Source organism: Corvus hawaiiensis, chromosome 7 (genome assembly GCF_020740725.1).
Source record: "Corvus hawaiiensis isolate bCorHaw1 chromosome 7, bCorHaw1.pri.cur, whole genome shotgun sequence".
Taxonomy (NCBI): Eukaryota; Metazoa; Chordata; class Aves; order Passeriformes; family Corvidae; genus Corvus; species Corvus hawaiiensis.
The window spans coordinates 2,911,367-2,927,812 of record NC_063219.1 but is presented as its reverse complement, the minus strand read 5'-3'; the positions used below and the strand labels follow the sequence as shown (position 1 = coordinate 2,927,812).

The following is a 16,446-nucleotide window of genomic DNA, read 5'->3' as shown; positions in this document are numbered from 1 at the left end:
AAGCATTTTACAGCCACTTACACAGCGAGCAAGGCAATGGAAAAGCAGAGCTGTGGTGGCCATGAGGCTCATCACACCAGAGCCTGTTCACAAGCTAACACATCCAATATCCTTACAAACAAATGTTTGCCTAAAAAAAGGAGTGTCCATTGAAATATTTTCTTGCCTTACTGTTGCTAAGCCTGGGGCTGTAAACAGAACAAAGATATACCTTACCACAGTGCCCACTATGGCACATTGCTGTCAAAGCCTTCCAGTTTTACAAAATGGAAATACAGGATAATTCTTCCTTCTGGCTTTGCTCAGAGCTCAATCTAAAGCCCATGAGAGTCAATGGAAAGTCTAGAATTACTTCAAATCCACCTTGGAACAGCCCACAAAAGGTAAATCACAGAGGGTGGGTTTGAAAAAGTACTATATTGGCATTTCTGGCAGGCAGTCAGCCAGATGTTCCATCATTACATCACTTTGCTTCAGTTTAGCACAGTAAATCTGTACACTAGGACCCACTGAATTCATTCCATTTAATTCCCCTGGAATTAAAGTGCCAGCTTTTCAGCCACAAATGAATGGGAGACCTTTATTACACAGGTGCTACCTGTCTTTGTAATAAAGCCACATCTGGTAATGCTGGAAGCTTGCAATGGATTCCATATTGCTGGAAGCAATGTTAAGCTAATTCCTTGCAGTAATTTTCCTTTTTCATCAAGGAATTTTCAATGCATGGAATTATAGCTGGATCAGCCTGGCACAGAAGGGACCCTCCTGTTCTCATGGAGGTGATGAGGGTGCAGGGTACGGGCATGCAGTGGGCTGTGGTCCCTAGAGCAGTGCCAGTGAGGGATCTGCAGGCTGTGTGAGACCTGAGGGTTCAGCAATCTCCCAGCCCTTCCTGCTGACGTTTGGCTCCATCCAACAGCAAAGCCCCCAGGGGATGAAATCTGCCCTCATCTCTGTTGTTGGTCACTACCTGTGCTTTCAGCTCTCCCATAACCTAAAGGCAAGACAAGAGCACTGTGAGAGCGCTCACCACGGATCAGGCTCCGTGACCAGGGACAGGACACCCCTCCCTCTTTTCTCTAGGATCTGCTCCTTCAATCCCGCTCTCTTTCCTGCCTTCCCTGATGTGTGTGCAGGCTGACTCTGCTGGCAAGCAGCTCTATGGCCCCAGCTAAGCCACCCCTCAGGAGCAATCCCATCCCCTGGGCTGCCCCTGGGGCTGTCCCGGCACGAAGCACCAGTTGCACATGGAAGCACACTTTACCCCTCGGGGCAGAAGCCGCTGCTGCCATGGCCTGCTGGGGTGGTGGGAGCTGTACCTGTGGACTGGGTCCCAGTGAGGGGCAGGCTCTCCATGTCATCGTATATGGCAACGATACTGATAGTGTACTCAGAACCTGGCCTGAGGCCATGCAGCTCAGCAGTGTCTTCTTCGCCACCTGGGGCCGGCAATAGCTCATGGATTCCATCCTCAGGGCTTGAGTAGGTCACCCTGTACCTGGTGACTTGCCCCTGCGGGCTTTCCCAAGCAATTTTGATGGAATCAACATCCACCTCAGTGAATGTTAGTCCTTTAGGGCGGTCAATGTCTGTTAGGCAAATTAACGGTAAGAGGTTAAGTGATAAAAAGCAGGTTGTGGGTGAGGAAAATAAAAAGCATTTCGATTACATGCAAAGCAGTTTTTGGTTTGGCGTGGCAAGGGGGCACTGGATTCTCCTCTGTGCTGCACCTTGCACACATGCTCACATCCCTAAGGCTGAGTTTGCTGGTGCCAGGCAGCAGGAAGGCAATCTTTGCCTTGTGGAAACCAAAAAGACCTGCACTGCCACCTTCAAAGCAGCCAGGACACCAATTCTTACCTATTCTTGAGTCCACTTGGCACCAAAACCCTTTTCACACAACTCTAGTAGCATGAAGCTACTTTAAAAGTGGACAAGAGAAAAAAAAGCAATGGGAATTTTAAGACCCATTTCTCCCACGTAAATGGTCACTAGTGCTAAAAGCAGCCAGAGAACCCACCTGACTCTGTAAGTTTGGGTTCACAGCACCTGCTGTTCATCACTGTGAGCTGCTGTGCAAAGTGCCAGTCCAAGGAGAATCCATCCCGCTATTTTCTTTCATAAATTAATACCCAATTAACACACTCATCAAGAAAGCAAAATTACTCAGCACATTATATTGTAAAATCAGTTAGAAACACTTCAGCTTTGTATTGAGTGCACAGGGAATGTCCACAGGTGCAGCTGGGTGATACGCACTCCTCCCAATTAAACCAATTCATGGGATTTTCCTGGCAAGGTGGGAGCTCAGTGCAGGACAGCAGGGGAAGCGAGCCTTGCTCCTCAGAAGTCTGAGTGGCTACCACAGAAATACACACATCTGTTACACAAAATGGGAGGATGTAGCGTGTCATTTTTATATTGGATCAAAATCCTACTTTTCTGTAAGGTTTCCAATTTTTCATTTGCCATTTTGTATTAGTCCTCAATTTTCTACATTTTCTAGTTGGCAAAGGTGATTTTTGTCCAGGAATTTGTTGGTTTGAATGTGGACTTCACCCATCTCTGCAAAGGTCTGGAGAAGCTCCTGTTGTCTATAGTGTTTGGGGCTGAGTTGTGGTTTTGAATACAAGCTTGAGCAGAGTAACAATCACACAAATCCCTACCCCAGAGGTGTCCCTCAAAAGGCACTTTACCTCAGAGATATCCCTGAGTTACGAGGTCCCTCCTGTGTCCTGAGCAGACTGCTGCTTTGTACAGGGCACCTCAAACCTGGAATTGTTCTTTCTTTTGCAGTGCTTCATCCCAAATTCTTGGTATAATCCATGTAGTTTCCTTTACTCCCTCACAGAGGGCAAGTGCTCCCAATCCCAGTCCAGTTCCTTAACTGGAATCACCTTTGCCATCTAGCTCCACACAAAGGAGATCTTGGCACATTTTATCCACTGACTGGCTGATGGCAAACAAAACCCCGAAAGACTTTGTGGCTTTAGTGAAAGAAAATGAGAAGCGCAGCATTTTGAGGAGGCAGGAAATTGCATTTTGGCAGTGTTTGAGGCAGAGGGACTGCATTTGTGCCAGCATCTGCAGTTTAGGTGCATGGTACTTCTCACAGGGCAAACCACCTCACTCTCTCCTGGAGACCAGGACCCTGGTTTTTGCTTTCCCTGGGAACGTGATAGTAGGTTCAGACATCAAGAGAAAACACGTGTTTGTTCCCATGAAGTGAAATACGTACTGGTGACAGCTGTATCAACCAAGGGCTGGCTCTCTCCGTTCTGATTCTGAGCAAAGACACTGACCGTGTACTCCACTGTGGGCTGCAGACCTTCAATAGTGACTTGAGTTTGATCTGGCAGGAAAGAACACCATCAGTCAGAAAGAACAGCACAAAGCTGCAGAGAGCTGGCCTCAAAACAGCCTTGATTGAATGGCCTGTCTAAGCCATACCATAAATAAGTGTAATTAAAACAAGGTGGGACTGACAAATTACATTTGCCTTTAAATTGCACCATCGTTCTCTGGCAGTGCACAACTGCAATTTGTACCTGCCCCAAGGCTGCACAGCTGAAAGGGCAGGTTAGCACAGTGGGTAAAACAAAGCACAGGGAGAGCAGCTTTCATCATTTTCCAGGGTAAAGACTGACCATCAACTCAGCTGCATCACAAGCATCCCCAAGTGCTCTGCTGATCCCACAAAATGCAGTGCTCCTGAGAGCTGACACAGCAGGCTCCACAGGTACTACACTACACACCTGTGGTGTATGTGACTGAGTCCATGCTATGAGCAAGGGTCACATTATGTGACCTCCAGAAGGATTTCAGAGCAAGTTTTGCTGGATGCTAGAAAACCAATGGTATTTCTTTGAAATGCAGGTGCTTTTCAGGCACACTGAGGCTGCCAAGAATAAACCTTTGCAATACAGTGGTGTCAAAGAAATACAAAACTTTTGGGGCAAAAATCTGCCCTAGCTTCTCCTGCATGAGCCACAATGGAAAGTCATCAGGATGGCAAGAAAAGGTACAAGCAGCAGCAAGATTTGAGTGGTCACATCCTGCATTCTTTACAGATCCACTGAAGGATGACATGACTCTTACCTGCAGGGACATTTTTAATTTTTGTGGGCACGTGTCCCTTCTTGGGGACAGCAGTCACTCGATACCCTGTGACTGGGGATGTTGAAGGGAGCCATCTGATGCTGATACTGTTGTCCTGGACATCGGTGACTTGCATCTGGGATGGTGTGTCTATTTCTGGGCAATAAAAATAATTTTTCTGAGTATGTTGGTACAGGAAACCCTCCCTCCACTGTTGTGTCCTGGCTGAATTTTATTCTGCACTGCTTGGAAGAGAAAACACATGTTGCTATTTATCTGTGCCTCATGCTAGCCCAGAGCAAAAAAGCCTTAACCATGATGTGTGGGTGACTGATCTCATAGCAATGTTAGCTGAGGATTTTTGTTGTTTAAAGGCTATTAAATGCCTTTATCTGCAGCTACAGCAGGAGTAGGATTAAGCTATATCCAAATCAGGAGGGAGACAACAGTCTTGGAGTTAGAAAGTTAGGTCTCCTCAGGATCACATAATCTGACAGTGATGCACTAGAGTTAAGATAGCAGTGACCCCACAATAGGAGAGCCCAACAGGATTTCCACTCTGCAATGAGCAGTCAGGCACTGCTTTTATCCCCATCTGGACTGCACAAGGTTTCCCCTCCTCCACATCCACGATCCCCTTCTGTGCCCCATCACTTATCATGCTGGGCCACCAAGATACACAGCTCCACTGAAACTCATGGCCCTATAGCCCATGGCTTCTAAAAGAAACCAGGGATCAGTGATACACATTTATGTGGAAAAGCCAACACAAAGCTGTGGGGGGATTTTTTTTTGTTGTTGTTGTTTGATTTAATGAGGTCTCACCTGTTCTGTAGGTGACAGTGACTGGCTTGCTGCTGGCAGGGCTGTCTCCACGGCCAGTTACAGCGTACACAGTGATGGTGTATTCAACACCAGGTTTGATGCCAGTAATGGTGGCAGTAGACACAGTGCCAGGCACTGTGAACTCCTGTACGGGGCTGCTTCCACCTAGGAAAAGTAGGTTAAAAAAAAGAAATGTAATGGATCTGTAAAGCATGCATTTAACATCACTACAAGAACCAGGACAGTCCTGTATCAACATCAAGCTGAAGACAGAACCCTGTTGTTGGGTCAAAGTTGTTTTGACCATTCCAAGAATGAAATATGTACACAGAACCACCTCTAAAATTACTGGAATACTCCAGATGTTCTTTCCCTTTGGGTAGACAAAATAGGATTTGCTCTTCTTTAAAAAAGGCACCTATATGTTCACTACAGTCCAAGGTACCTTTGCTACTTGCTTTCTAATGGTGTCAGAATAGAGTTTCTGGTCTGTGACTGGCTGTCACAGCCTGCCCTCACCTGTTTCACCATAAGTGATCCGGTAGTATCTGACTGTCACTGCAGGAGCATCCCAGGAAATCCTGAGGCTGGTTGGGCTGGTAGGAGTGACTTCCAGGTCCCTTGGAACATCAGACACTAGAAAAACAGAATTGAGAAGACAGTTTCAACACAATTGTACATCAGCTACATACTCCACTTATACCTCCGCTACTCATCTGTCCGTCCTCTGGCTCAGTGCACACTCCTCTCCAAAGAGATGGATCTGGTTAAAAACCATATGGCATTGCACTGGATTTAATGAAAATAGTTCTGCTGGCCCTAGAAACACCTGAAAGTAGCATGGGTCCTACCACCTTTCTCTAAATCAGGCCCTACCTCAGTAAACAGGCATTTCCTCACGAGTGAAGCTGGCAGGGGAGATGTGGTTTAACAAAAACTGCCTTGCTAGAGGACACTCCAAATCCAGCATTCCCTCAAGGCTCACCTGTTGTTTGCTGGCCAACCAAGGGCAGGCTCTCCTCCCTGCCATTGATGGCGATGATGCTGACCACGTACTCGGTGCCTGGCAGCAGGTTGGTGAGGGTGATGGAGTTCCTTGAGGGAGGCACACGTTCCTCCTTGGGCCGGGCCCCGCCCTGCTCCGGCTGGTAGCGGATCCTGTAGCCCGTGATGGTGGCACGAGGAGCAATCCAGTGCACCGTGAAGGAGTTTGCGGTTATATCTGAGAAGTCGAGGCCGGTGGGGGAATCGAGACCTGGGTGTTTCAAGAGACACAGGACTGACCTCAACCAAACTGCTTGGTGTCATCACAGGAAAAAAGCAATGAAGTCCCATTAATGAATTCTTAAAGGATGGCATTAACCACATGTGCATCCAAGTACCTGTTTTCTGGATTCCATACAAAGGCGCACTCTCGCGCTGCTCGGAAACACTGTAGACTTTCACCAGATATTCAGTACCAGGGAGCAGGTCTGTGGAGTTGAAGAACAGGAATTTGGATGTACTTTGCTAACAGCAAGAAGTGAATCAACCTACACAATTTTAACTGCATTTCTTAGCAGACAATCAGGTTTTGCTTGATGGAAGATCTGAGCCTCCAGGACAACCAAAAGTTTAAATCAGTTATTTTTGTGGCATAATGGTTCCCTGCAGTGCTTTAGCCTGAAGGAGCATGATATCCTATGTCAGGGCTCCCTTAGTTTGTGGAGATTGACTAGAAGCAATTACCTTTTTACAGGGTCCCTTCTAGTTATCTACTAGTTTAGTTATGCACCAGGCCACAGCTTTAGCTGATATAAACTGAAATAGGGCCAAGGATTTCCAACACAGCTATTCTAAGTCAGACAAGCTCCAGATTTAGTTTTTTATTCTGAAAGCAGGTATTGTCCCTCCCTTAACCAACCTGATTCTAGGATAGTGAGGAAAAAACCCCAACTATAAATACTACACAGCTTTTGCCCCAAAAATTAATGTCAGCTTTTGGAAAATGCCCACATTTTGTTGCCATGTCCTGTAAGGCTCCAAACAGTATGGGTTTTCTGGTCTGAGCATACAAAGTCAAAGGAGCAATGACCTTTTGCATATTCTGATCCTCTCCCTGAACCTCTGCACTGGAAGTCCTTGACATTACTGGCAAACCAGGTGAATAACACGTATTTACTGTTAATACCTAACCAGGCTGCAAATCAATGCAGTTGCCTCATAGCCTGATTCACCACTGTCCTTGGATTGATACGAAAAAACTTGCTTGTGGTTTGGCTTTAACTTGGGTAAAGCTAGAGGTCAAACCACACTTAGTGTGAGTTTGTATGAGGCTACTTGCAACATCAGCTTAGATCAGCTGAGATCTTGGCCAGCCACATTTAAACAATTTTTATTTTGCCTCATTTTGTGTCAGGTGGACCTTCTCACCCTCTACAACTACTTGAAAGGAGGCTGTAGGAAGGTTGGGGGTCAGTCTCTTCTCCAGGTAACAAGTGATGGGACAAGAAAAGACCTCAAGTTGCACTAGGGGAGGTCAAGGTTGGATATCAGGAAAATTTCCTTCACTGAAAGGTTGGTCAGGTGTGGAGTCACCATCCCTAGAAATGTTCAGGAGGTGTGTGGATTGGCACTTGGGGACTTGGCTTGGTGGTGAGCTGGGTTGATGGTTCAACTCAGTGACCTTGGAATTCTTTTCTCTTAGTAATCAAACCTATGATTTTATGATGAGGGGCCTCTTATGCTTGACTTATGTAGGTAACCCACTCACTTGTTAAGATGACCATGTTGTCTGAGGGTGAGACTGTCACCTCTGCGACATCCTCCTCCTTCTTGGCAGGGGAGTAGCGCACCAGGAAACCGCTCAGCACGATGGAAGTCGGGGCAGTCCAAGTCACCCTCATGGTGTCAGGCCCCACATTGGTGAAGCGCAGATCGGTGGGAGGAGGCACAGCTACACAGCAAAGAACAAATCTACCTCAGTTCTCAGATTCATATCGATCAAGATGTCTGTTCAGGGAACCAATCACCAGAGAAAGTATCTCATGCACAACAGACTACGGCATCAGACTCATGCAAACAGACTTCTAAACTACATTTGGTTCTACTACAGTCAAGAGAAAAATGTGTCTGCACTACTGTCAGGCTGCTTTAACCTCTTGGCAATTCCTGATATGTTAAATGTACCCCACGGGGCTAATTTAAAAACAAGGTAGCAAGTTTCAGTAATGTGCTTCTAGCAGCTGGATTTTGTATTACAGATGTGGTGCCAAGAGAGGATTAAAGTTGCCATACAGCAGCTTACAGATGGAAAAGTAATCTCATCTAGAATCCATACATGCACACACAGGAGAGGAGAGAGTATATCACTAATTTCCTATGACTCTACTTCTACTCGTGTCGAAGGATTTACAGCCTCAGGACTTTCAAACACAACAAGATTTCATGCAAGAACCAGTTTCCAGCTCGCCTTCAGCTCATGCACTATAGAGACCCTTGACGGTGTGGCATGGCTGTCACTGGCATGTACTCAGGGAGTGGTGTCCATCTGCATCCTTTGGGGCATTGTGGAAAGAGTGGGGCCACCACGGACACGGGCTGCTGGAAGCTCAAACAGCTGTCAAGGCTGGAGGGTGTCTGCTGATCTACTCCGCCTTTTAGCACCCCTATTTTGGGGAATCACAGTTTTAAAGTCTGGCGAACACACAGCTCGTGTTTCAGGCTCTTCATTCCAACTGGATCCTGGAAATCTGACTAGCAGAAGGTGAATGAGCCTGGCAAGTCTGCAGCCATTCATGGCATTAACATGCCTCCAATTCGAAAGCGAGCAGTGCACATCCATCCCCAGCTGCCATCCGGGGAAAGCAGCGAGCTGGGTCTGTCTGGCCTCCCCGCAGCGAGCGGCTCAATTCCTCTTTGACAAAGCCCCGGCACCCCGACAGCCAGTGACAGCCAGTGACACCGCCCACAAAACACAGAAGTTTTCAAAATTCACCCGTTTGCTGTGTCAGAGTGGTAGGGGCGCTCTCTCCGCCATTAATGAGTGTGATTACACTGATGTCGTAATCAATGCCCGGCTCCAAGCCTGTCACTGTGTAGTATCCTACTGAGGAGTCCACAAAATCTTCAAATATAGGGACACTCTCTCCTGCCGCAACTACTGTGATGCGGTACCCAATAATGGTGGAGGCATTTAACGGGGTCCACCTCAGGCCGATGCTCGAGTCAGTTATGTCAACAAAGCTTAGGTCAGTGAGCTGGGGCACCTCTAATGAGTTAAAGAGCAAACGGGAGAGGCAGAGACACACGGAGGCAAAAGAAAGACAAGGGAGAAAAAAGCAGTGTTCATCACTATTAACATCGACAGAACTTTGGAAGCAATTGCGGTGATATGCAGAATTTCTCTTGGGGTTTGGGGGAAAAGGGAGGATTTTGGTGGGGTTTTCTTGTTGTGTTTTTGCCTTTTTCCAGTTTTGTTTTCTTATATTTACCCTTCAGTGCAGTCTCCAGCTGCTCCCCTGGGCAGGCAGAAGCTGAAACCCCAATCCCCTCAGAAGCTGAAACCCCGATCCTCTTTAGACATACAATTTTCAAAGAGCCCTACAAGAGGCACTTAACTTGCAACAAATTTACTTTCAGCAATGATAAGCCACAAAGACCCATCATTTTCTGACAAAAACAGAAGCAGAAGAAACACAGTCCTTTTTTCTTTTTACAGGTAAACTACAAGAGAGCAAAGTTTACTGAAGTGTAAATAAAACAACTCTGAAATAATAGTTGATCAACCCTCTAAAATTCTTGTTTTGTTCAAACGATGAATCTAACTTTTATCACAGGGATCACAAAAATATCAGCTCATTTGAAGGGACAAAATCAGACCCTCAGCTGGTGAGAACCTTCACAAAGCTCCAGGGCAGATCATCCACTGTCTGAACTATTTACACTGCACTTGGAAGAAAGCCTCAAATCCCTGCAATGGCTTGAGGATCTGGCCCAGAATTCCTCAAGTTCTACTTACCAACTAACTGCTGCAATATATGTGCTAAAACCGGACGATACGGAACAGTAAGTAATAGAGCACTTCCTTGGAAACAGGGTAAATGGTTAAAAATGACCTTTAGATGATATTAATTCAATCAGAGTGACAACATCCCCAAATTCAGAGGTTATGCCCAGCACATGATGTGGCCAGGAGCCTGACATATGTGGCTAAAATTGTTCAAAATCTCAAATTTTAGCCACTGAATAAGGATGCTCTTTAATGACCTGTTAGATGCTGCCTAAATTTCTGTAGGGAAAATAAGCACAGCTGTGACTGTTTTCCCAGTTGATACTCCATTAGCAAAGGTGCTCATTTCCTGCATGTTATGACCAGCAGAACTGGGCAGGGAGTGGGTAATTTTAGAGGCATCTTTAACTGACAATGGCCAAACCTTCAGTTGCTCAAGTCAATAAACTGGTATTGATTTAAGCCACAAGATTTGGCTGTGTAACTTCTATCAGGGTGATCCTGAAATCAGTGGGAACTAATGGATGCTCTTCCTCACTCAGGATCAGACATCAGTAAGTGAGAAAGATGCAGGACTCTGTATCCATTCTGTTCATTACAAGTTAGTTTGAAAAGGAATTATGGACAGAAATATTGCTTTAATAATAGTGGTTATATTCTATTTTAATGTCCTTCTAGGAAAACACTTATTTTACAGAATAGGTGCAAAATAAAAGCCAGTTTTCTGTAAAATAATTGTTTATCCACATGGAATGCATGTACCATATCACCTTTAAAGAGTTATAAAAGCCAGACACATACATTCTTAGCTTTCCCCCACCAGAAGATGGTGAAGGGCTAAAGCTATTACTGCATAACTATGCAGCATCACAGTATTAGTTCACCCCAGGGAGCACACAGCACTTCAGTGAAGCACAGAAATTTTAAAGCAGTGTTACAAGAGCAAGCAAACACAGTAGCTGGCATCATCTCAGAGCAGAAACAAAAACAAACGAAGCCCTCGCAAAGGAAAACTAAATGCAACCATTTAGGGAAATGCACATTAATTTTGCTACTGTGGCTACAAAGGCAGTTTCTGCAGTCCCCACAGACGTCATGTGAGGTGGCACACATCACTCTGTGTCTCTAGTGCTACAGTGATGGACCTTTCCATCTTGGCTTTCCTCCCCACTGTGCTCAAGTGATCTTCTGCCACTACTGCTGCCAGAATTTCTCCTGTGCTCACTTCCCACTCATACGTTTGTTCACCTACTTCCTGTTCCCACCAGCTGCGCTCCAGATGCTGGGGCACTTCAGTGCTAAGTTAAATCCCTGCAGCTGCCCAGCTCAGTGTACTGATGGAGCAGATCCATGTGTTTACCACCACCCTGTGACACACAACATAGGCTGCCCGTGCAGAGAAGTACACAGGTGTTACAAGTTCTCTCGCATGTTGGAACATGGCTATTCTGCTTCTTGAGACTAAATGTGAAGTCTAAGCCCTCCCACCACCAGACTAACAGAAGTTCTGCAATGTAGAGCTCTTGGGCTCAGCCATTTGACCTTGAGCAGCTGAAAGTGCTGCTCATCCTTTCGTTACCTGGGGTGATTGTTTCCGAGATGGGGACACTCTCCTGGTCGTCCTTGACAGAGTAGACGCTGACGTTGTACTCCACGCCGGGGTTGAGGTTCTCAAAGGTGCAGGTGGTCTGATCTGCACCCACCACCTCCTCCAGGGTAGAGCCCTGCTGCCCGTCAGTGGGAGCCGTGGTCACGCGGTACCCGCTGATGCCTGAAATATAGGGAGGCCAGTGTCAGGAATCTCCTGCTGTATCCATTCATATCAGAGGCCTCAGTGCAACACCTGAAGCAAACACATGATGTTTTACAAGTGATTTTGTCACCCTGAACCCAGCAGGTGAGAGGTTGCTTTGTCAAGCACTCCAAAATGAGCTTCCCAGGAGCTAGCCATGCCACCCTCACAGCATTTCAGTTCCCTTTGAGACCTCACCAAACTGAAAGTCTCAGGACTTTTGAGAGGAACTTTTCTCAGGACTCTGTCAGGGAAAGATTCAGCTACCAACAGACATGGGTTTTCAAAAACTTTCAATCCACCTCTTACAGGAGTCAATTGTGCAGCTCCCATCAGCTATTGTGGGAGAGGAGTTCGTCCTGAACACTTTCAGAACTTCCATGCTCACTTTCAATTGCACAAGCTCATTTGTCACTTCCAGAAGTCTTTATGGTGCATTTTGCTTTCCTTGCCTTGGACTATTTTTCAACCACTGGAGATACCTGAAGAAACCCTTCAAATCCTTAAAACAGCTGAAATATTCCAACACATTCATGTTCCAAAATAGCATTTTACGTGGACTGTAAATCATTAAGAGTCCTACGGCAAGTTAACTGTGAATTACATCCTTAAATGTATCTAGAAACATGTACATTTTTCCTTAAATTACTCAACAGCAAGTTTCTCACCAAACTGCAAGGCACCACAGAACAAGTGTTAGCATTCTGCTACAAGAGCAGGTTTGAGCACAGTGTGAGTTCACATGGTTACCTGGAGATGTGCTTCTCTCCCACGAGACTATCAGGATGCCAGTGTCAGGATTGGACCTCAGGCGCAGGCCGGTTGGCGGAGCCAGTGCTGCAAGTGTTCAGACAAACGGGTCACTGCTGGCGCTGAGAATCATGCTGGCTGCCTCAGCACCCCTCTCCCCACGATATCCTCATCCTCTGGAATTAGCTAAAAACACTCTCCTGAAGCTGTGACTCTGCACTGCACAAGACAGTGCTACTGTCACCTATGTATCAAAAAGAAAAACCAGACCACAACAGGGAGAAAAGACCAGAACTGCGTCCCAGAAGGCAGCCATTGATGTGGGGAGCAGAAGGAGGAATATGGTGGAAAAGCAAGTGTCATACGTGTAGTGACTCTCCTGACGATGGGGCTCTCTCTCTCCTGGCCATCCATCAGCACTGTGAGGCTGTAGGTGTACTCCACGCCAGGGGTCAGCCCGGAGATCACGATGCTGCCGGAGTCCGAGATCACCTCCCGAGGAGCCTCTCCGCCCTGGCTTGGGCGCACTCCCAGCTGCAGGGGAGCGAGGTTTGCTTTTCAGTCACAAGCTGTCAGCATCCTGACTGATCATCCAACAGCAGCACTATGGGCCCTTGTGCTGAACTCCAGCTGTTAATCCTGTAACTTGAGGTTTACATGTCCCGCTTGACCTGAAGCCCCATGACTGCACTGACCTCTGTCATCTAGACCCACTCCCTGTAAGCAGCAGGCCCTTTGCACCTCTCCCCTTTGTGCTGCCATCTTCACTGCAGTCCACAGGAAATGCCTTTAATCTGCCCTCCCCACCACAGTGAAGTAAGAGGAAAAACCAGCATGGGACTTAGTTCCTCCTACCTTGAAACCAATCCTTGGGGCAGGTGTCCAGGTGATGACAATAGAGGTCTCAGTCACTTCTGTGTTAAAAGGAGGAACAGAGCCAGCAGGCTGATCTGTGAAGTGAATTGACAAGAGTTGAAGTCTACCTGCTGTGATGGCTCCAAACAGTTTGAAAACCTGACCTACAGCAGTACAAACAGCCAGAGGTATGAAATGCGTGCTGAACTAGATCATTTTTGAAAATCCAGTGATTTGGGAAGGATCGGACAGATGATTTTTGTCTGCTGCTGGGCTTGACAGACACAGTATGCAAGTGGTCTAATCATAGCCAGAGCTTTTGTTCTTGAGGAAAACAAAAATACTCAACTGGATGCATGATCCTCTATGCATCCAGCCCCAAGAATTTGGGGAATCCTGGTTTTTGGCATGATATCTAAAGTGTTCCTCAAAGCTCAGCTATTTTTTTGATTCGCCCACCATATGCCTTCCAGTCAGCAGAATATTACACCCCTGTCTGTCATCCAGCTGTCCCAGCAAGGACCATGTCATCCCTCACCAACATCTTGAGAAATCAGCAGAAAGGAGCTCAAAGTCAGTCTGAGGCATCTGTGGTTTCACTGGTATCTGTCAGAAGCATCACACAGAAGCCAGAGCCTTTGTGCATGCCAGAATCAGCCTAAATAACGCCACTGAGTTTAATCTGAAATGGCCTTGTTATTAATGAAGAGGCTTGGTTAATCAATTCTATAGTCTTAAACTGGACTGGTTTCTTTCAGACAAGCCAGATATTGAAGGCAATATTAAATCTAAGATACCAGATCATATTCTAACTGAGGAGTATTTATAGATAAGACTGTCAGCAAAAAGCACCTTGCCAATGTCAACAATGTTACTCTGATTAAAAGTTTGAGCCCTTATTTTAGTTTCACATTGTTCTAAAAGAAACCACATTCTCTTTTCAAAAGAGGATGTGGTTCTGGGCTTGGGTGACTTTGAGTTTTGCTAGTGTATATGATGGTTTCATCACTATTTAAACACTGAATCTATTTGTTCTTTCTAGAAGTATGTGTGGGTTCTTACAGAAATCCCTTTCCTTCCAAAATTTGCTTAGTATTTCTTCCAAGCCAGCATCCCAAATACAGATGACTGAAATGCAAAAAAATAAAATAAAAAGATAGAATGAAATGTTTGTGTCAGTTTGGGCAACTGCAGTTGAGCTGCCTTAGATGGTATGGCTGGGCTTGAGAAATGACTGCTTTCAGCTTTATATAAATGACAGACTAATTATTCCTTGCCCATTTTAAGAGAGTTGTATGCTTTCCTTGATTCGTCATGCCAAAACCAAACAATTAGGAAGATCAGATAAAATTAAATTTCTCTGACATCCAGTTAAGCAGAAAGTGAGATACCAGTAGTAAGTTTTCCCTCTAGTTTTTAATCATCAGGAAAGCTGAAATGTATTTTACTGGAAGATTTTGATGCAAATAACTCTTTTCCCTGCCAACTAGCTCAGAAAGAACAACAAGGAGTATTTCCCAAGCTGTTCTGCTGGAATGCTACTTCAAAAGGTTGCTTCCATAAATCAATTCACAATAGGCACTTTCAGCACAAGCTCTGAAGAAGGGCAAGGGTATAAAGGAAGAGGAGCATGTGGTGTGTGTGTCTCACTCACAAGTGGTGAAGACTCCGGTCTCCCTGTTGCTTTGCAAGTCGCCTTTAACCGCCACGAGGTACACGGTGTACTCGGTGCCAGGCTGCAGGTTCCTCAGGAGGTACTTGGTGGCAGAGGGTCCCACGTTGTAGGTGCGGGGCTGCCCTCCCCTGGTGGGCCCTGCTGTCAGCTTGTACCCCGTGATCACAGCACGGGGCCGTGTCCACAGCACCAGCACCGAGTGCTCCGTGGTGTTGAGGAACCTCAGGTTGGTGGGGGCATCGAGCTCTGGAGGGGAAAAACAGAATGGCCATCAGCTTTCCCAGCTGAATCTCCACTTCACCGCCACTTCCAAACCATGTGTGTACACCTGGCCTGTACTTCTCATGCCTTGTGTGAGGGCAGCAGTAGGGAAGAGAGAAGGTGGGACCATGAGAAAGCTGGAAAGTTATTTCATGTCTACATCCACGCCTCAGTGCCATCCATTAACACACTGAGACACGCAGACCAGACCTGAGCATTCTGGGCTGCACTGATTTGGGTTGCAGCCATCTCTGCATCCCATGGGGAAGGCAGCCTAAAGTTTGAGACATGACAGATGAACCCAACACACTCAGGAATTTCAACAGTTTCTCATGAGCGCTGAGCATTTTTTAAAAACCAGCTCAGTTTAGACTTGTCAGTGTAAGCACGGAAACCTAATTTTAGCCCTCTTCCATGAAAAAGATTAATTCTTTTAAATCCTTGCCCGGTCCTCTCAAAATCCCTTCCCAAAATAAACCACCCCTACTTTGTCATTTGAATGTCAAAATAAGTAACAGTCAGCGACTTTCTGCAGAAAACCAGTTCCTAGATCTACTTAAAAATACTCACACCATGGAACTGACCATACAACAATTCCAAGAATGCTCATCTCTCCCCTGGGACTCAGGGAACAGCTCTTACCAGGCTTCCTCCCCTTTTTATCAGTGCCCCCAGGAAGCTGCTGAAGCTGATAACCCAGATAACTATAGAAACAAGACGCTGAGGCAGCACAGCTCCTTCAGCACCACACTGGAGCCCAGTGACTGGAGGAGATGTCACTGCCTTTAGCTGAGGCAAGGTGAGGCTCTGGAGGGGAATTTGCCCCCACAGCAGGCAGGGTAGCACTGCCTGCAGCAAGGAGTTCATAGTGTTCACATGACAGGCTTCCCCACCTTTTCCACGTTCTAATCACATGTTAAAATTAAGAGCAGTGAGGTTTCATCAATTCTCTTTTTTGCTGGCAAATGCTTTTTTCTCCTTCTGAAGAAGTAATATTCTGGTGAAAAAAATTATGTTTTCATCACTCTCCCACTGATTCAGTGGGAAGATGCTTTTGTCCTTTTTGTTTTCTCCATTTTTGAGGAGGGAGGAAAAAGGAAGTGAGGTCTTCCTTCTTCCAGCACTGGAAAAAACAGGGGAGAACTCTAAAAAAAAAAAGGATGAGTGTGACCCTGCTTAAGCCCATCTCCAACCCACAGG

General features: G+C 46.2%; 1 protein-coding gene across 7 annotated transcripts in view; it reads right to left on the bottom strand.

Annotated features, from left to right (window-relative positions):
* The window catches only part of FN1 (fibronectin 1), a 52,007-nt gene that overhangs the window by 10,948 nt on the left and 24,613 nt on the right, over positions 1 to 16,446 (bottom strand). For 4 of the 7 annotated variants that reach the window (XM_048310340.1, XM_048310339.1, XM_048310342.1 and 1 more), the window contains exons 20-33: positions 14,965 to 15,231; positions 13,311 to 13,405; positions 12,821 to 12,989; positions 12,456 to 12,542; positions 11,493 to 11,684; positions 8,900 to 9,172; positions 7,676 to 7,858; positions 6,306 to 6,395; positions 5,909 to 6,178; positions 5,443 to 5,559; positions 4,924 to 5,088; positions 4,099 to 4,254; positions 3,239 to 3,352; positions 1,320 to 1,589 (exon numbers count right to left, since the gene is read on the bottom strand). In XM_048310340.1, the coding sequence (XP_048166297.1) occupies positions 1,320 to 1,589; positions 3,239 to 3,352; positions 4,099 to 4,254; positions 4,924 to 5,088; positions 5,443 to 5,559; positions 5,909 to 6,178; positions 6,306 to 6,395; positions 7,676 to 7,858; positions 8,900 to 9,172; positions 11,493 to 11,684; positions 12,456 to 12,542; positions 12,821 to 12,989; positions 13,311 to 13,405; positions 14,965 to 15,231 (2,448 nt within the window). The remainder of the gene's footprint in view (positions 1 to 1,319; positions 1,590 to 3,238; positions 3,353 to 4,098; positions 4,255 to 4,923; positions 5,089 to 5,442; positions 5,560 to 5,908; positions 6,179 to 6,305; positions 6,396 to 7,675; positions 7,859 to 8,899; positions 9,173 to 11,492; positions 11,685 to 12,455; positions 12,543 to 12,820; positions 12,990 to 13,310; positions 13,406 to 14,964; positions 15,232 to 16,446) is intronic. The other 3 variants (XM_048310343.1, XM_048310344.1, XM_048310345.1) reach the window with 3 other exon arrangements.